The sequence below is a fragment of the Chaetodon auriga genome, chromosome 7 (genome assembly GCF_051107435.1).
Source record: "Chaetodon auriga isolate fChaAug3 chromosome 7, fChaAug3.hap1, whole genome shotgun sequence".
Classification (NCBI taxonomy): domain Eukaryota; kingdom Metazoa; phylum Chordata; class Actinopteri; order Chaetodontiformes; family Chaetodontidae; genus Chaetodon; species Chaetodon auriga.
Window position 1 is genome coordinate 2,270,689 of NC_135080.1, and position 19,312 is coordinate 2,290,000.

General features: G+C 45.3%; 2 protein-coding genes across 3 annotated transcripts in view; one reads left to right on the forward strand and one right to left on the reverse strand.

Moving 5' to 3' along the window:
* The first annotated feature begins 4,698 nt into the window (after positions 1 to 4,698).
* On the forward strand, positions 4,699 to 7,389 carry LOC143323532 (uncharacterized). The gene is made up of 3 exons (XM_076735416.1): positions 4,699 to 4,835; positions 5,969 to 6,443; positions 6,947 to 7,389. The coding sequence occupies exons 1-3, from the start codon at positions 4,778 to 4,780 to the stop codon at positions 7,275 to 7,277; spliced, it is 864 nt and encodes a 287-aa protein (XP_076591531.1). The 5' UTR covers positions 4,699 to 4,777; the 3' UTR covers positions 7,278 to 7,389.
* Positions 7,390 to 7,860: 471 nt separating this feature from the next.
* The window catches only part of pak1 (p21 protein (Cdc42/Rac)-activated kinase 1), a 48,986-nt gene continuing 37,534 nt past the window's right edge, over positions 7,861 to 19,312 (reverse strand). The window contains exons 8-17 of one of the 2 annotated variants that reach the window (XR_013077388.1): positions 18,480 to 18,708; positions 15,652 to 15,715; positions 15,398 to 15,446; positions 14,460 to 14,572; positions 12,781 to 12,898; positions 12,450 to 12,549; positions 12,093 to 12,289; positions 11,435 to 11,572; positions 8,910 to 11,260; positions 7,861 to 8,849 (exon numbers count right to left, since the gene is read on the reverse strand). Coding sequence is in view for 1 of the 2 variants with exons in the window: in XM_076734746.1 (XP_076590861.1) it covers positions 11,174 to 11,260; positions 11,435 to 11,572; positions 12,093 to 12,289; positions 12,450 to 12,549; positions 12,781 to 12,898; positions 14,460 to 14,572; positions 15,398 to 15,446; positions 15,652 to 15,715; positions 18,480 to 18,708 (1,095 nt within the window). In the remaining variant the exon portion in view is untranslated. Of the gene's footprint in view, positions 11,261 to 11,434; positions 11,573 to 12,092; positions 12,290 to 12,449; positions 12,550 to 12,780; positions 12,899 to 14,459; positions 14,573 to 15,397; positions 15,447 to 15,651; positions 15,716 to 18,479; positions 18,709 to 19,312 lie in introns of both variants that reach the window. The other variant, XM_076734746.1, reaches the window with a different exon arrangement.

The window sequence follows — 19,312 nt, forward strand, 5'->3', positions numbered from 1 at the left end:
TTTAGAGATCCTTCCAACATTAATCTAGGTGCTTATAAATATGAGTATTGTTCCAGATCCTGTGTGATGTCAATGAAGCTATGTTGTGCTGCTGTTACATTATAATAAACAACAACACCGTTTCAGTTTCTTTTATCACTCTCAGAGTTTGATCTGGTTTCTTTTGTGCACACATCAACCTGAACAGATGGACAGTATAACACAAGCTCATCACATCCAGTCTGTGTCGACCACAGTCGACTGTGCGGCCCGAGTTTGAAGTGTTACATCTGATGACGTTATGCAGGCGTTATGTGTTCAGTCTCGCCTGAAAGTACATTTGGTGTGAAATACTTCACAGTTCTGGGTGATACATTGTACGAAGGGAAATTCAGTCAGCGAGGAAAGCACTGCGTCATACACACAAGATTGGGCAACCCACGACCCAGATTAAAGAAGCACAAAGGTCATAGAAGACAAAAGCTGAAGCAGCGTCAGCAGAAAGCAGAGCAGCTGCCTCAGTGTTCACCACAGTGCAGCGCAGGGTATCGAACAGCCACCGTACCTTCATGTCAGACCGCTTCCTGTGTGATCAGTGTGTGAAAAACAACAAACAGTGGGAACAAACACAGTCATGTGGCAGAGAGGCCGGAGATCAGATCAGCGTGTGGTCATCAGAAGCAGAATCAGAAAAAGCTTTATTGCCAAGTACGATTTTACACATTCGAGGAACTTGTTGTGGTGAAGTTGGTGCATGACACATGTACTAAAAATAAGAGTACAAAATATAACAATATAAATATATATACACGTCTGTTTTGTTTGTTGTTATTATTGTTTGTTAGTATTGTTTTTTCCGGAAACACAGCAGCCAATCACCTTCTCTGCAGACCGAATGACACGCTGCAGTCTGCCCTTGTCCTTGGCGGTGGCAGCAGCGTACCAGATGGTGATGGAGGAGGTGAGGATGGACTCAATGATGGCTGTGTAGAAGTGCACCATCACTGTCTTTGGCAGGCTGAATTTCTTCAGCTGCCGTAGGAAGAACATCCTCTGCTGTGCTTTCCTGATGAGGGAGCTGATGTTCGGCTCCCACTTGAGGTCCTGGGAGATGATAGTTCCTCCACAGTGACAACAGTGGAGTCACAGAGGGTGATGGGGGCGGGTGAGGCTGAGTTCTTCCTGTTGTCCACAACCATCTCCACTGTCTTTAGAGCGTTGAGCTCCAGGTTGTTCTGGTTGCACCAGGTCACCAGATGGTCAACCAACCTGTAGGCGGATTCATCGCCATCAGAGATCAGTCCGATGAGGGTGGTGTCGTCCGCAAACTTCAGGAGTTTCACAGACTGGTGACTGGAGGTGCAGCTGTTTGTGTACAGGGAGAAGAGCAGAGGAGAAAGAACGCAGCCCTGGGGGGATCCGGTGCTGATGTTTCCCCAGCTTCACGCACTGGTTCCTGTCAGACAGGAAGTCTGTGATCCACCTGCTGGTGGAGTCAGGCACGCTCAGCTGGGAGAGCTTCAGCGTCCTGCTGGTGTGTCCTCCGGTCCTGACCTGCTCTCTGAGGACGAGAGCAGCTCACTGTCTGATCACAAGTACGAAAACATAAGTTCATCAGACACTTTTTAGATTTCACGATGTTTCGACTGTTGTTTTTTATTTTCAAAAGCTAAAATTAGACGCATCCCTGTCAGCTCCTGACTGCTGAGCGAGTGAGGAAGAGTCTGGAACTGATTGACAGCATTAAGAGTCAAACTGAAAGTGACCCATATTGACGACTTTTCAGCAGAGTGACTCATCAGCTGGATGTGACAGAGACACACTTTCACTGAAGGCTGTTCAGGTGGACGACTTCACGACGGCTAACGCAGTACATCAAAATAACCTTTATAACCCCTCATCTCAGACCTCGAGGCTTCAGCTCAAATTCAGGGTTTTCTGCCTTTTCCTTCTGAAAAATGTTCTAGTTGACGGCGCTGACGTGAGAGAACTGGATGCTGCACTCTCCCACCCATACATTTTTGGTTTTGACGTGTGTTTTTGTACAGGCACTCATGGTGACACCTCTGATTTTGAGTAAAACGTCTCAACTATACGAGTCATTCATGTCCCCCTCAGGTTGAACTGTAACGACCTTGCTGGCTGACGTCCTCTAGTGCCGCCGTCAGATTCCCATTTCAACTTGTCCAATACTTTGGTTTTTGCCTGAATACTGCAGTACTACCTGCAGTATTCAGGTCGGCTGTTCTCAGATCTGATTAGCGTCTGGAGTGGCAGCATACCTGCTGAACATCAGCCTTGTGAGCATGTTAATGTGCTGACAGTAGGCGTTTTGTCTGCCTCACAGCGCGGCCCGCGTGGCCGTAGACTCTTGTTTTTCAGTGTTTTGTGGGTCATTTTTCGGTTCATCAGAGGTGTCATACAAAACCAAACACGTGCAGTTCGGGAAGATTTGAGAGATAATTTTGGTTCCTCACTAACAATGAGGCCAAAGTGACTTTCCTTCCTTTGTTCAAAGAAACGGCAGGTGTGGACTTGTACCACAGTGTGTCACAACCACACTTCCTCTTAAAACCCCCAGAGGGAGAAAAATGCCACACTGTCGCATTTCACACCTTGTGTATTAGAAGAAAAGTGACACTGATTAGTTACAATAAAAACACAGCGGGCGGTTTTATCTTTCTCCAGTCTGAAAATGTGCATTTCCTCAGCGTGTATTCAGGCTGCTTCACTCAGCACAAGCAGAGGCGATAAGCTCCAGTCACACAAACACAGCTGTAATTATTCACCAGCTGTCTGCTGGTCCTTTAAATGTGGATCAAAATGTGTCCTGAAGCCTAAACGTTAATGATTGATTCTTATTTTCTGGCTTTGAGTCTGTTTAATTGATTCTTAAGGAGAGTCTGCATCTGTGGAAATACTTAAAACATCAAATGAGGAGATGAGTAAAATGTCGTGCATTGCTTTCAGAGACAGGATTAAAGGAGAGATTGTAAGTAAACGCAATTTGAACTGCAAAAGGTTCTTTTTAAATGGAAATGTACGGCTGCAGGTTTTGTAATGTCGTGTGAAGGAAAGAAGCAGCAGCACATTACTTTCACTTGCACCGAGTGAGCCGACAGTAACGCTGGTTTAACAAAATAATCTCAGCTCAAAGCTCAGTTCTGAGCTTCTTCCAGCATTTTCACTGCATGAAAAGACGATCTGATCTGACTTTGACTCCATGAGGTGCCACTGAAAGCTCTGAAGAAACCTCGTTGGCCGAGCTCAGATCATTTTGACTGTTTTCCAGGACAAGAACGAGCGTTCACACACGACACAGTGACAGTCGTCTGTTGATGAAATAATCTGCTATTTGTCGCTCATCAGTTTGCTGTTAGCATCGCACCCTGTGGTGAAGCTCTGGGCCCTTTATGCTGATGACATACTTCTATTATTTTATATTATTTTACTTAATTTCCCCACTGTGGGATCAATAAAGTCTTATCTTATACCTATCTGACCCTGCAGAATATATAATATAATATAAATATACAGAAGGGCAGTTATCGACAGAATGCAGGTCAACGCTTCAGCCCACTTCTTTGCTCTTCATTCATTTTTTCTCAAAGTAAACACACACAAACTGAAGCTCTGAAGAAACGAGGTCACACGTGACTTAAATGACCCGTTTAAAGCTAATTTCCTCCACTGCTACTTCACCGCAAACAGGATTTGGATCGTTGGACTTTACAAACTTCATCAATATGATCAAACTGAACGTTCAGCCCAAATTTTTAGATTTCAGTGAATTCCTGTCTTTTTACCAAAATCCTTCTCTGCCAGCATCAAGAGAGGATGGAGATGTAAAGTTTCCCTTTATGCTGATGACATGTGTTTATGCCTGTCTGACCCCTGAAACTGCAGAATATAGATAGAGTTCATTAAAAGAGTGAGCTCCCGCAGGTGAAGGCTGCAGCCAAGCTGTTTGCATTAATTATGACAGAAGGGCAGTTATCGACAGAATGCAGGTCAGCGCTTCAGCCCACTTCTTTGCTCTTCATTCATTTTTTCTCAAAGTAAACACACACAAACTGAAGCTCTGAAGAAACGAGGTCACACGTGACTTAAATGACCCGTTTAAAGCTAATTTCCTCCACTGCTACTTCACCGCAAACAGGATTTGGAACATTGGACTTTACAAACATCATCAATACGATCAAACTGAACGTTCAGCCCAAATTTCTATATTTCAATTAACTATTGTCCTTTTTAACAAAATCCCCTTTTTTGCACAGACAAACTGAAATATGAATTTATTTAATAAGAAATGTATAAAGACTCATTTCAACACGGCAGATTTTCTCTCCCTGATTTACTTTATTTACTTGTAACTCTTAATCTTCTGAATGTTTTTTTTCTACTTATTAATTATATATTATTTCTGCTCACTTGTTCTTTTTTTAAATTTATTTCATTTGTTTCTGTGATTTCCGTCACACTGAATTTGTGTAGTTGTGTTGCTGCTCTGACGAGTAAACACTTTGTTAATGAATGAATATTTTTGCTTTAATCAAACAGCAGGTCTCATTACTTTGTACGTGTGCATCCCATAATAATCTACACCCTCTGTATGGTGTATTCCAGCAGGGCGTGGTAATCAGTAACATCTGATGACACAGTGAATTTTAAGATGCGTCCCTCCTCACAGTAACGATGAAGGCTCGCGCGTGTGTCCTGTTCAGTTTAACACAGGAAATGCAGACAGACGTGTAGAGAACAGCCACAGCAGAGAGACCAACAGACCTGTCGAGTCGACATGACGGACCTAAAATACCTGATGAGAGTTCTGCTGCTCACCTGTCCACTTCTAACAGGTACGACTTATTTCGCTCTGTGTAGGGTTGGATTTGATTTGGTCAGTGGCAGAAGAAGCTTTTCTGAAGTAAACAGAAGAATATAAAAACACTGAACTGCACGAGTGTCCTGCATCCAAACTTTTAAATAAGTAGAAGTACAGAAGTACGATCAGCACTTAAAGTATCAAAAGTAAAAGTACTGATGCATCAGAGTCAGAGCAGCGTTTTACTGCTGCAGCTGCTCGAGGTGGAGCTGCCTGCACTGCTTCATACAGTCAGTCAGTTCAGTCCAGTGGTTCCTAATTTCAGGGTGAAGTCCAGACGATTAAAGAGAAGAAAAAACAATGTCCTGCTGCACAAGTTTGTGTTGTGTGTGCACACTGCTTTTTTGAGATATATGAAACAACCTGACCTGACGACATTTGAAAGGTGTGAAAGAGCCCCAGAGAAGATGAGAGGGTCCGAGTAGACCCCGCAACCTGAGCGAAGGGGAAACGAGCCAAGAAGGCTTGGAACCACTGGTCTCATCTTTAACATGTCCTATTTTAAAATCTAATGTTTTTCATGAAAAATCTTCATCTGAAAAGTAAAAGCTGAGCAGTAAAACAAACAATATTTCCAGCTGAAAGTGCAGAAGAAGAAATCAGAATAGATGGACGTACAGTTAAGCTCCCACCTGTGGATTCAGTTCAGTTTCCGTGTCTGTTCCTGGTATTTCTGGCTCTGGGCTGCAGTCAAAGGCTGATTTGTCCTTTTTATTTTTATCATAATTGTCTGAATCGTTCAGTCAGCCGCTGTGAAAACATCCAGCCAACATTCAGCAGCCGTCCGATGAACGTCGCCAAGAGCTTTGGGAGATTTTCTAGTCTAAAAATGACAATTATATAAAAACTAATAGGGTATAAAAACTCCTCTGAAGGCCTGGAAATTAACTGACAGTCTGAGAAGGGAAAGTCCCTCCTTGACTGAACCGCTCACAAACTACACAAAGACTGAGATCCAGTGCTGCGGCGTCCCAGACTCTCGTCTTCAGTCAATCAACCTGGTGGGGATTTATTAAACGAGAAGAATAAAGATGAGTGTGTAGACGTGTCATTTCGCCGACGGCTGACGTGTCTTTGCTGTGCTGTGGCTGCCGTCTGTGTTTCCAGGTGTCAGGTGCAGAAAAGAAGCCCTGTTTGTGTACAGAACCCTCCACAGTGACGTTCTCCTGCCGTGCACCAACCTGCTTTCCCCGGACTGCTCGCTCGTCTCCTGGACCTTCTTCAAAATGGGCCAGATGCGGTACACTCAGGAGGTCATCGGGGGTCGGGTGAGGGCCGACTCGGACAAGTTCAGCCGCATGTCCGTCACGTCCAACTGCTCCCTCCACCTCCGTGACCTCAGGGTGGACGACTCCGGCTCCTACGTCTGCCAGAAGAGCGGAAACGTCGTCGGCAGCATTTACGTCTCTCTCCTCACCATCACTTCGTTCTCCACCATCTCTGACCTGCAGCCTGGAGGAAACCTCACCCTGAACTGCATCCTCTTCACTTACTACGACGCCGGGAGCTGCAAGTCGTACTCCAGCGTGTTCAACCTCAGCTGGGCGGCTGAAGATGGCACCGTGCTGCCCGAGGACAGCAGGTCAGCAGTCACTGTGCCTTTGAACTGTGTGGAGACGAAGTTCTATTTTGGAGGAAAATTACTTTTTATTTATTAGATTTTAACAATAAAACGAACAAACATTTTATTTAAATATTGTACTATTATTATTTTTAAAAAATGCTTATTTAAAAAGAAATTAATTCCCTTTAAATGGAATCCTGTTTCTGCCAGGAAAAGAAAAAACAGATGAAAAATAAGCAATAATTTAAAAAAAAAAAAAAAAAAAAAAAAAAAAGGCTGAGTCATTTCCTAAATCAGCTGGTCGCTGTAGTTTTTATCAAGAGTTACTCAAACATGAGGAAATAGCTGGGGACTATTTCCAGCAGCGGATGAATCCACATTTGAGATCTCTGCTGAGTATCTGGGGCAGTAGGACAGAGTGTGTGTGTGTGTGTGTGTGTGTGTGTGTGTGTGTGTGTGTGTTCATGGTAAAGTACAGTGAACATGGGCTTGTTGGACGTTTCTCTGATGGTCTCACACAGGTACAAGCTGATTGGCCACAGCCGCTGCAACATCACTCTGGTGACAAACCTCCAGCGGGAAGACAACAACAGGAAGTGGAGGTGCCAGGTGAACGTCAAAGAGGACAGCAGGGCAGCGTTCATAGACTTCACATCCACCTTTTTGTTTGAAAACCCTCCCACTGCCCAGGATCTGATTCCCTCAGCCGCCACCGACTGTCCGCTTCACCTGCCCATCAGCCGCATCATGCTGTGCCTGTCTCTGCCCGTCATGCTGATCATTGTGGGACTGTTCACCCGTAAGAAGGCCAGAGCGCCTGCAGCCGGCATCGAGCTCCGGGACATCGACTGACTGTTCGTCACTGCACCCGCTCTCATGTCGTCTCTGGTCATGGAGTTCATCAGGCGGCAGCCATGTTTAAAAGAGCTTAAGATGTACAGGCGCAGCAGTTTCATCACACACTGTGTTTCACACATTAATCAGAACAAAAGAAACGAAGGGAGGTCAGCGCGAACAAACGTGACACTTAATTTGTGAGTAAACCTCACCAACGTTCCTTTTTTGGGATTGAAGAGCTTCCCCTCTGTGTAACATGTGTCTTTAAGAAATATTGCTCAGTGACTAAAAAGATCAAAGATGAGACGTTTTAATAACTGATGATGATGAAATGAGATTCTGTTATTGGTCCTCCATCAGAGAAACTCTGCAGGTGTATGAAGTTGATGTCATGTGTGGATTTATTGTGGTTTTATTCTAATTATTAAACTTGTTCTTTTAACTTTGTTGGAGTAGAAAGTTTGAATCTGTCCGTTTTGTGATTATTGTCTGTGTTTGACGGCCGGTCCTACACCTGGTTTATTCACCTCTAATCTAATCAGAATGAAGACGGTCTGAAGGAACAGATAATAACAAACAAAAAAAACAGTAGACCAGATTTCAGTTTTTGTACAGTTTTATTCTTTTCGTCTTTCAGAGTTGTTTCAAATAATCAAAATGACTTATAAACTGATAAATTATGGCTCTGATACACCGGGAAGTGAAGACTTCATGACTGTCTCATTCTGGACTGAACCAAGACCCCGTTTAGACCTTGGACTGTACCAAGTCTGAACCCCCTTGAAGCTGCTCAGAGGACGGTGTCCTGCTTACTGACGGTGGCTTTGAACCACAGAATGATGATTTTTTTAAAGTAATCAGAGTATTCAGCCTGTCCTGCAGTGTGATGAGTCAGCAGCACTTTGCTCGTTCCCTAAAGAGGCCGACTGATCGTCATCACGTTTCTGTTGTGATTTAGTTCAGGAACAGAAGTTTCTCTTGGCAGGTCACAAAGGATGTTCATGGACGGATCAGGAGACGATGGGCCCCGGGGCCCCTGGGCGCAGGCATGGAAAAGGCCCCCACCCCTCCTGTCTAAGAGCAACCTCCTCCTTCAGCAGGTGAAGCAGAACTCTGACACGTTCATGAAACCTTATTATTATTCTGTGATGTAAATAAGAAGTTCCTTATTTAAACTGACAACTGATCCAACATGAACCTCATCTCGTTCACTGCAGCAGGTTAAATAATCCAGAGCACTGACCATGAACACGGTTTGGTCCGATCCATCGCATCAGCACAGAGTCAGGGCAACACGACCCCTTCAACACAACAGTAAAAGGGAAAAGTAATATCGTACCGAGGGTTAAAGGACAGCCTAAAGCAGCTTCCTGTGGTCTTTCATTGAGACACACACACACACACACACACACACACACACACACACACACACACACACACAGAAAGTCCAAAGGAAAAGCACAGACTCGTCCTTTAAGTCCAGCTGTGTGCGGGGGGTTCAGACCAGGACACACACACACACACAGCAGCAACAGTCTGAGGCAGTCTGAACGTGTTTGTCCTCCACTCTGCAGCTGGTGTGAACACCTGCGTGTCGGTGTGAACATCTGCGTGCCGGTGTGAACATCTGCGTACCGGTGTGAGCACCTGCGTGTCGGTGTGAACACCTGCGTGCCGGTGTGAACACCTGCGTGTCGGTGTGAGCACCTGCGTGCCTTGCTCAAGGCCCCTCGGCGGTTAGTGTTCACACCGGTTGTTCCAGGTTCAAACCTAAGACCACACTGATGGTCACAAACATGTTTTTGTTGGATGTGGTGATCCCTCTCCCTGTCTGCATTTATTCAAACTACAGATTAACCATGTATTTTTTGTGAGCGTGCCAATCATCCCGATTTATTGTTTTATATCGATCAAACAAAACATTGTCTGTTGGCTCAAAACGTTGCCGCTGCGTCGTTGCCGTCTGAAGCCGTCTTGCACCTTTGAAACAGTTTAAGGCCGGAGGTACTTTAACACTACGTTAAAAAACAATAAAAACCACTAAGAGCAGAAATCAAAGTGACAGCTCTGAACAGATGTTTTGGAAATGTTTGGTGGATATTTGCATCGCAGGTCTGACATTCAGACGCAGAGCAAACAGCCGTGGCTGAACTCATCGTCTGACACTGATCGACTGGAAAAAACGGAGTCTGTAAACAAAGGCTGAAACATCGTCGTCATTTTTTTTTGTCAACGCAGTTTGTTTTTTCTTTTTTGCACATAAAATATACACCTTATGTTCAGAGGGACCCAGCAGTCCAGCAGGCATCGCAGCAGCGATCTGCCTCGTTCTTCCCCGTCGCACACAAGCATCCTTCACCTTTATGTTTCAGCATCATCACCACTTCTTATTTTCTGCATCCTAAACGTATAAAAAAGGTTGTTGACATGCACATTCTCTCCCTCACAGTCTCAGAGTCGAACCCGCAGACAGTGAAGCCCCAGAGCCGCCGATGGATCGAGTTCGGCAGGTGGATTATGGGTAAATGACTTTGGACTGTTTTGACCTGATTCTGATTGTTTGAATTCTTTTTTGGAGCTTTTTGAACACGACTGCTGTTCGGAGCTGAAGGTCGTTTCCTGCTGACAGCTCCATGTTTACTGCGATTAACTTGCACTTTTTCAATTTTTTCAAGAATGATCAGGAGCAAACTGTCCACGGTCCAGTTGCATTGTGGGTAATGTAGCCACCAGAAGAGTGCATGGGGAAAAAGAGACACTTTGTGGCTCTGCTGCATTGATTTTGATCTTTTCTATCAGGATCAGGATCCAGCTTCTCTGACCTACAACCTGAGTTTCATGTGGAGCCCTGCAGGTTCCCATGAAGTGGGAAACACTGGTCCAATATCAACCGACTGGGAATTATTAACCGGAATCAAACCTCATAAAAGCATAACTGTCCACAGCAAACTGGCTCACTCATCTGTCCAAACTCAGTCCATCGACGGCTCCAGGTCCGCTCTCCTTTTTATAATTAATATTAATAATCTCCAACTCACAGCTCACACTGCAGACACCACAAAGTACCAAACGTCATCTGCTCCGTGTCAAACACTAGAGAACGTAACGCCACAATGGAGTCAACATGCCAACATCCCCCGGGACTAAAAAATACACACACTCAAACACACACACAGAAAAGTTGATTAAAAAAACAAAATGGAACAATGACGATGAAATTAATCCCACTGGAAACCACAGATGCATGACAGGAAGCCAGCTGAGACAGACAGACAGACAGACAGACAGACACACACACACACACACACACACACACACACACACACACACACACACACGGTCTGCAGCAGGAGGTGGTCTGGAGCTTTTACAGACAAGGTAGAAAAAAAACAAACAAACATTGATTAAAAAAAAACTCCCATGAGTCTTTGGGCTCTGTTGAAACACTCTCTCCCTCTGATATTGGGTTATTCGTATTGGCTGAGGGGGCAGTGATGTCACTGATGACATCACTTGATCGCAGATCGACTGACGATGTCATTCAGTTAGCCCCCTCTCTTCCTGTCCGAGTCCCGCGGAGTGTCGAAAAAGAAGTGACAGGAAGAACGACTCTTTTTTTTGTCCCTGTCAAGGTTGGGGGTGGAGGGCGGGGGTAGGGTGGTCAAGCTCGGGGTCAAAGGTCACAGGGTGCAGGAGCAGGCAGGGGAAATTACAAAAGACAAAAAGAAGGGAGAGAGAGGCTGCGGGCATTCAAAGGTTTTGTAACCGAGCCAGCAGCCATCATAGCCCTCCCATCTACCAGGACAAAGAAAAAGAAGAGAGAGGATGGAGAGAGAGAGAGAGAGAGAGAGAGAGAGAGAGAGAGAGAGAGAGAGAGAGAGAGAGAGAGAAAATAATGAGTGCAAAGCTAGCTAGCGGTTGTTCTTGGCAGCCTCCTTGGCCGCCACAATGAGAGGGGTCAGACTGGAGAGAGGCTTCGCCATCTTCAGAAACTGATGCTGAGAGAGGAGAAGGCAAAGAGAGAGAAAGAGGGGAGGAGAGGGAAGAGGAGAAACAGGGAGGAGGAGAACGGGAAGGGAAGGGTTTGAGGTGGAGAAGAGAAAGAGGAATATTTTAGTTCACTGTTCAGATCCAGTCTAAAACTCATTCACGCACACACACAGCTGCCGTACCTGCAGCAGCTCTTTCGCTGAGCCTCTCTTCTCCACGTCCATCTCCAGACATCGGTTCAGGAAGTCTCTGAATGTCGTGGACAGTTTCTCCGGGTTCTGCAGCTCCGGCGTCCCGTTGGTGGCTATGAGATACAGCGCCTAGGCGACACACATGAGCAACATGTTGGTATACCCCCCATGAAGCACGTATGAGTCTGCAAACACACACTTCAAATCACTTTCTGCAGAAGGTTTTACTTTGGTGCCACCCAGTGGTGGTTTGAAGAATTACACCGAGGTGCTTAGATCTCAATGCACTGTGGATATTTACAGAGAAACTCCTTTTCTGACACCTTTCTGTGGAAAAAGACTTTTAAGAAACACTTTGTCCTGTTGGGAAAGTCCTCAGAGAGTCCTGATCCTGGAGCTGATTGAGGCTTTGTGTCGATAAAGGCAGACATGAACGAAGAGCCCGACCAGCACAGAGCTGCCTGTGAGGATTCATCCAGCTCACCTGCTTTGGTCGGAGGTTTCCTGGAGTAACTCTGTGGTGACGTCGTGTAACAGCGGCAGCTCTCAGCTAACTAATCTGATATTTAACGAATGCACTTGTGTTGGTATTTAATGTCAAACTGTCTGTCAGTCCCTTTGGCCGACAGTAATCCAAACACAACCTCACCCTGAGTGGATTTTCATTCAGGTACGGCGGCTCCCCCTCCACCATCTCTATGGCCATGATGCCCAGGGACCAGATGTCCACTTTGGGGCCGTAGGCTTTACGGGTCACGACCTCCGGAGCCATCCAGTATGGAGTCCCAACCATGGTGCTGCGTTTGCTCTGCTCTGGAGTGATCTGGGCGCAGAACCCAAAGTCAGCTGGGAGGAGGAGAGAGGACAGAGTGAGTCCATGTAATGAAATTGTCGATCGAGCAGCTTCCTGTTTGAATCGAACCTTTACAGGATGTTTCATAAATCTACTGCTGATAAAACAAGGAGAAAGAATGAAATAACATGATGTCGACTGCTGTGGACTGACTGAGTTTGACGGAGCCGTCCATGCCCAGCAGGATGTTGTCGCTCTTGATGTCTCGATGGATGACCTGGTTCGAGTGCAGGAACTCCAACGCCTGGAGACACTGGAAAGAGACAGACAGACAGAGCGACGGTGAGAGACACAGACAGATGTTTGGTGTTTCCAGTTACTGAGCATCTGACCGAGTCTAACAGATCGGAGTTTAAGGTGAGAGGAGCTGCAGCGATGTCCAAGAGGAGACAGGCCAACCACGTGTCCCCAATAAGGTGGTCTTTGCTGAGCAGGGACATTTTGATTCCCCACACCAACTACAGCCGTGCCTCATGTCTCCTACCTCTCTGCACACTGCAGCTATCTGGGCTTCATCCATGCAGGTTTCTGTGACGACGTCAGTCAACGAACCTCCAGCCAGGTATTCCATCACCACCCACAGCTCGTCACCCACCAGGTAACTGTGGGAAACATCAGCACATGCAGGTGTTTGTATTCATGATATGACTCATATTTCAACGAAACTGATCCCGTCAGACGTTAGAGGGCACAGCACAACTATATTTAACCAAGCAGCGACCTCTGGAGCATCAGCTCAGGGTTAGTCTTCAAATGAGATGCTATGCTAACGATGCTACCTGGAGCACATGCTAGTCACAGGTGTTACACGCTAACGTACAGATGTCAAAGTTAAATAATTCAGGGTGATAATACTTCTGAACAACAGTCGTCTGTGTGAGGTTGAAAATAAAGATCCGACACGTTAGTTAGTTAATGTTAGCAATGCTAACGCTAATGCTAAACTTGACCAGGTACGCGTGTGTGTGAGCAGGAGTTACTGGGATGTTTTCAGGGGGAACTGGCTGCTTTGTTTCTTGGACCATCATGCACCAGCTGACATTTACTTCCTGTTTAACTCACACACTCTTTCTCCCTCTCAGACAAACACGCAGTAAATCAGAGATGGTGAGAATGTTGTTTCCATGGGGATGACAACCTCACAGTCTTGCATGTGCTCCTCAGTGTGTCTGAAGACAAACAGGTAACTATGGCAACCAGACACCCATCCCCCCCACATGTCCAGTGGGTTGGCACGGCAGCAGCAACCCTGAGCTGGATCCTAGACTGTAAAAACATGGACATGGTCTCTGTGATGTCACCCACAGCTCGCTAAGGCTCAGTGACAGCGACTTGGGCCGCCGCCATTTTGGCAGCGCCCGACTCTCAGCGTGGGTGGAGCTGAGGCAGGTGGAGTGAGGCCCGGCTGCTGAAAGCGAGCAGCTAGCTGTTACTCAAAGCTGCCACATCCTTAATTATGCATAACTGTAAGCCTTCATAAAAATGGATGTTTATTTCTGCTGTAAAGTTTTAATATGGCGTCTGTGGGGAGGGCGCCTGTGTTGGCTTGCCACCGTGAACAGGATGGTCTGTGATGACGGTGAGTCCTCACTGTCCACAGCTCAGTGGTGTTTCCACAGTCATGTCTGCAGCCCTTCTGCTCCCGAAACATCTGGAACATCACAGACGTGTTTCCAGGGAAAGTCTGGGAGCTTCACATTTGTCTCGTTTTGCAGCAGATTGTGTGTTTTAACTTGTTTCACACGTCTACTGCAGCAAATTTAACAGAAGGATCTGAGCCAAGTGTGATCCTGCCAAAACTAAATATAATCCTCCAACTTTATCCAAAGCTGCAGCCTCCACAAATAAACACACAATCAGGACTGCCTGCCCTCCTTTCTTCTATTTATTTGTTCCCTGTTTGATTATTGATGAATATTTTCTCATTGACTGACACAAAATGGGCCCCTGTCAACCAACAAGGTTAAGGCAACAAAACAGAAGTGAAACCCTGACGTTCCAACTCACTGGTTGTAGAAATCAATCAGAAATTGTCACAAACATGTTAAAAAATGAGGAACTACTGGCAGCGACGGGTAAAATGCTGTGGATTGATGGTGTGTGTGTGTGTGTGTGTGCGTGCGTGCGTGCGTGCGTGCGTGCGCGCGCGCGCGTGTGTCTCACCTGTCCAGGTAGTTGACTATGTTTGGGTTTTTATTTTCCCTCATCACCAGAATCTCATTGATGATCAGCTCCTTCTTTGGCTGCTGCTGCAGGTTCATCTGTTTAATGGCCACCTGTGAGAAAAGACAAATATTAGATATACTGTGAACAGACTGAGAGCAGAGAAGTTGGAGATAGGCAGGTTTGTTAAAGGAAGAAGATAATGTGACAGGGAATAAAAGAAGACCAAAGGATGAATGGTTGGAAACTGAAGACAGGTGACGGTGAGGAGGGAGAAATATGTAAATCCAAAGCCAGTGAAAGGCTGTTAGGCAGTGCAGTCTGACAGACATTAAAAATGCACACACTAATCCTCAGAGAGTGAAACTTGGGAGGATTATCATGGCAGACGAGCTGGGCTCCTTCAGAATTAACCTGGAAGTCACAGCTATCGAAGCCAGACTTAACACCGGTGGCTGCCACAGTGTTCTCCCAGTGGAAACTTACTGCTCTTCCCTCAAGTCTCTGTGCTTCTCCTCTTCGCTTCATTTCACCTGATTGAAGGTTGACGCCCTGGATGAACCTGCATTTCCTTTAACTTCCTTTTAAGCCTTTAGCATCGAGCATCTTCCCTAACCCTCTTAACTTTAACAAAGGCATTCAGTTTGAACTTCATTTCCCCCTAAATTTGCAGATTAAAGCCTTTTGTCTAGGAAATTAATTTTAACCCACGTCAGCATCATCATTAAACTTCATTTTACTTGAAACTTGCTGTTGATTTCTTTCAGCTGACTTCTGTAACAGGCTGAACGCACAGTCGTCTTCATCACTTCCTCTTTGACAGGGAGCTTTAATGTGGTCACTGTGTCAACCCCCAAATCCTTAAATTTGAGTACAAGAATAATCTTTATAAGGGAGGATGAAGAAGAGGAATATGGAGGATGATGAAGGAGACCCACCTCTTGTCCTGTAGCGATGTCTATAGCTGTGTACACGGTCCCAGACGCTCTGAGGACGGACAGCAGAGAGCTCCAGTTAGACGTTATGCAGTGTCTCATTATTTCTGAGCTGGATAAAAGCCTTTGTTTCTTAAACGTCACTTGAGGGGACATGAAGGAAGGTTTCACGTCCTTAAGTGGCAACAAAAACACTGTCACACCCAATTACTGGAGACTGGACAGGAGACCTCGGCCATGGCAGGTTTCTGACTTACCCCTGTCCGATCTTCTCAAAGCGTGTATATTTCTTCTTGGGGTCTCCCACACTTACAATGGTCCCTGAGTGAAAGAAAGAGAGGAAAAGAAGCACAAAGTCACTCATCGATTGATCACAACAAACAGCAACGTGTACGGATCTGAAAGAGAGCGAGATAAAGAAAATCCGAGCCTTTAATCCACAGCTGAATGGTATTTATATGTTGATTCTACAGCACTGCTGAATCTGAATGGATAGAACAGTCAGGGGTCTTTCTATCCATCCAAATTCTGCTTTAAGTTCATCACACTCAGGTCAATGCAGCATGCTGAAGAGCTGAGAGAAGAGAGGATGGAGAGAAGGAACGAGGGATGAGAGCAAAAAAACACCAAAACAATCAAAACAAATGGAGAAGTAAAGAAAGTTTAAAAACAGTCAATGCAGGGAGGAAAAGGTGATAAAAATGGAAAGAAAAACTGGGACTGAAGACAGAACAGAAAGAGAGAATGAAAGGATGGAAGGAAGGAATCAAGAAAGACAGAAGAGCTGAATGAACAAAAGAAAAAAGAAGGATGAGAATAAAAGTATTAAGGAAGAAGAAAAGAGAGAAAGACAAGAAGGAAGGAAAGAAAGAGAAGAGCTGAAGCAGCTCTGTCTGCAGTAATCAGAGTCCACAGGAGGAAAGTGATTAGAGGACAAAACTTGGAGTCACTCTGTAACCGCAGGAGACTGGATGATGGAAAGAGAGGGGACGACCAATCAGACGTGAGGATTGGACAGTGGGGGGGCGGGGACAGTGGATATCGGGTCTGTCAATCAGAGAGACGGACAGACAGACAGGCAGTATCCTGGTCTTACCAGCAGAGGGAGATCTGAGCACATCTGGACAGGCGTGGGGCATGGTTTAAAAAATATACAGGCTTTTATTCAGGTCACAAATTCACAGTCACATTTCAGTACGGAAGAAGTTTAAAACACGTGCTTTTATTCTGAAGGGCTGGGCCATGATTTGAAATACAAACACACTGTAAAAAATACAACATCACCCTTTAATTATGGGGAATTATTACTTGATTTGAGAGAGATTTGAACTTTAAACAAAAGTCACTTTTGTTAAACTGCTCATGACTCAGAAATATTAAACCTCTTATCTTATATATCGTCAGGAGAAAGAGAGTAAAAGTTATTTCATTTTGCTTATTTCATACATTATAGAGGTCGAGTATACTAACGCACATGGTGTAAAACGCCAGCGAAGATTTAACAACTTGGAAACTTAATATGGAGGTTCATCATCTCACAGCGTTCCATTAAAGCAAAGACTTTCAGAGACAAAGCGTCCGTGTGTGAATTTGAGTTTGACTGAATGGTTCAGGATATCTTTAGCTCTAACTGTCCAGAGGCCTGTGCAACAAACCTGCTGAGGACAATTTTATACCTGTGGTTCCTTTCTGAGAAAACACGTTAGCATCTGTTAGCTGTGGCAGCTAACACAGCTCCATCACTGAGCGTCAGGACGGTCGCTGTGAGAGACTGCAGGCAGCTTCTTTTGTTAGAAGTGATAGCGTTACGTAACATCTTTCACAGTGCCTCACGAACTTTGGCAAACAATGAAACCATTATTCTCATCATGATACGAAGACCTACAGTAATAATGAGCATTACGTAAGCAGATCATATAAGACTAAATACTCCCCGAGAGAAAATATCTTAATCACATAGACGGGATATTATAATTCAACATTTAGTCCTGTCTCTGAGCTGTACTAGTTAGAAATTTAATAAAATACTGTTTAAAAGTCACGTTGGTGAAATCACCCGCAACCTGACTTGAGCCTAAAATAAACTCAAACCATCTGAAGTGTGTGTAGAAAGACAACGGGATGAAACAGCCTGTCAAACACTAAAATTAGCACTCGGAGACTCTGTCCTCACTGAACTATAGCAGGTGAAAAAAAAAAACAGCACCAGACTGTTTCATCTACAGAATACGGACATGACGAGTACCTATAGACAAAATAATAAAATAAAATAAATAAAATATAAATATTAGGCTGTGCAATCTTCCACTGTCCTCATAAAAGCCTTGAAATGTACCAGTGGGACATGCTGGACTTTGACTGACATCAGTCTCACGGAGGACACTTTCACCTTCAGCCATGAGGAGCCACTGCTTCTCTTCAGCTGATCTTTCAGAGATTTTTTCCAGAGAGAAGCTACAAATATTACTTCTATAAATAAAACCCAAGCGGTGCTTCAGTGTCCCTCTTTATTTAGCACACGCACAGTTTCAGAAGAGGAGCTTCTCACTAAACTGTTCTCTGAAGTTAGAAGGTACCTGGTGCCAATTAACACCTGATGTAAAGACCATCGTCACATACACTCTGTGGCCAAAAGTATATGGACACCCAAACATACACACATGTATTTCTTTAACAGTTCTTGAGCATTAATGACGTCCAATACAGATGTTGGCTGATCGGGTCTGTCCCACAGTCAGTGCTTGGTTCATCCCAGAGGTGATGGATGAGGCTGAGGTCAGAGTGGACAACTTCTTCCACACCAAACTGGGATGGAGCTATCTTTGTACACGGGGGCATTGTCATGTTGAAACAGGAAGTGACGAACCCAAACTGTGGAGGAACACTGTGGTCTGAAATATCACTGTGTGATTCAGCAGTAAGATAAGCTCAAACCATACCAGCTGTTCGCACTGTGAGGTGGGGTGTCCACACTCTTTTGGCCATATAGTGTTTTGTGTCTGTTGATTGTAATTTTTGAATGTGTCACACTCACACTCACACGCACACACACCCACACTTATTTATTTGAGCGTATGAGTCTTACGTAGTTTCTCCAGGATCTCCTCGTCCGACATCTTCTTCTTCCTGGTTTTGTCCTGGGGGCGGGGCAGGGAAGGCCCGGGGGCGGGGCTTGCACTGGGAGGGCTGCCGGGAGCTGCTTCTGCAGGGGGGGCGGGGGTGGCGGCAGCAGCCGTCGGTGGGGAGATGGGGGAGGTCGCAGCATCTTTGGTCGGAGGAGGAGGAAGGGGCTCGATCACTGAGCGAGTGTATATCTGAGAGAATAATGTTCAAATGAGTTTTACATAATCTCACTCTTTTCCTTCTGTCATTTGATGACAATCACAATGACAAACTTAAAAAGGTTTCTATTCTTTTCTTCATAACGTGTATATTTAAATGAAGCTAATGCTAACCATGCTAAAACCAGGCTGTTAGTGAAAAACATGCTAAAGTGTTGATAAAGTTAAACTAAGTGCTGTAACTGAGCCATGAGGCGTTTGAGTCCTGCTGCGCTTTCAGACTGTCGGGATGAAAGGATGAATAACAACAGAGAGAGAGAGAGAGAGAGAGAGAGAGAGAGAGAGAGAGAGAGAGAGAGAGTGTGTGTGTGTGTGTGTGTGTGTGTATGTGCGGGCATGTGTGTGTGTGAGTGTGTGTGCGCGTGAAATGGTGAAAGCTCCAGTCAGGTGCACTACACTCGTCACCGTGGGAACGGCGGTGCCGCCATGGAAGCAGCCTCTCAACCGCCGACCTGTCTGAGAAAGGAGCAACAATGTGTGTGTGTGTGTGTGTGTGTGTGTGTTTGTGTGTGTGAGAGAGAGAGAGGATGAAAAAAGGAGATTGTTAAGTTGTTTGCTGATGTGAAAAACTGTGAGT

What these genes read in the sequence shown, in the direction of transcription:
- LOC143323532 (XM_076735416.1), top strand. Translation starts at nt 4,778, where the DNA reads ATGACGGACCTAAAATACCTGATGAGAGTTCTGCTGCTCACCTGTCCA. An exon ending in CACCTGTCCACTTCTAACAG is followed by an intron (nt 4,836 to 5,968) that starts GTACGACTTATT and finishes CTGTGTTTCCAG; the next exon opens with GTGTCAGGTGCAGAAAAGAA. An exon ending in GTGCTGCCCGAGGACAGCAG is followed by an intron (nt 6,444 to 6,946) that starts GTCAGCAGTCAC and finishes GGTCTCACACAG; the next exon opens with GTACAAGCTGATTGGCCACA.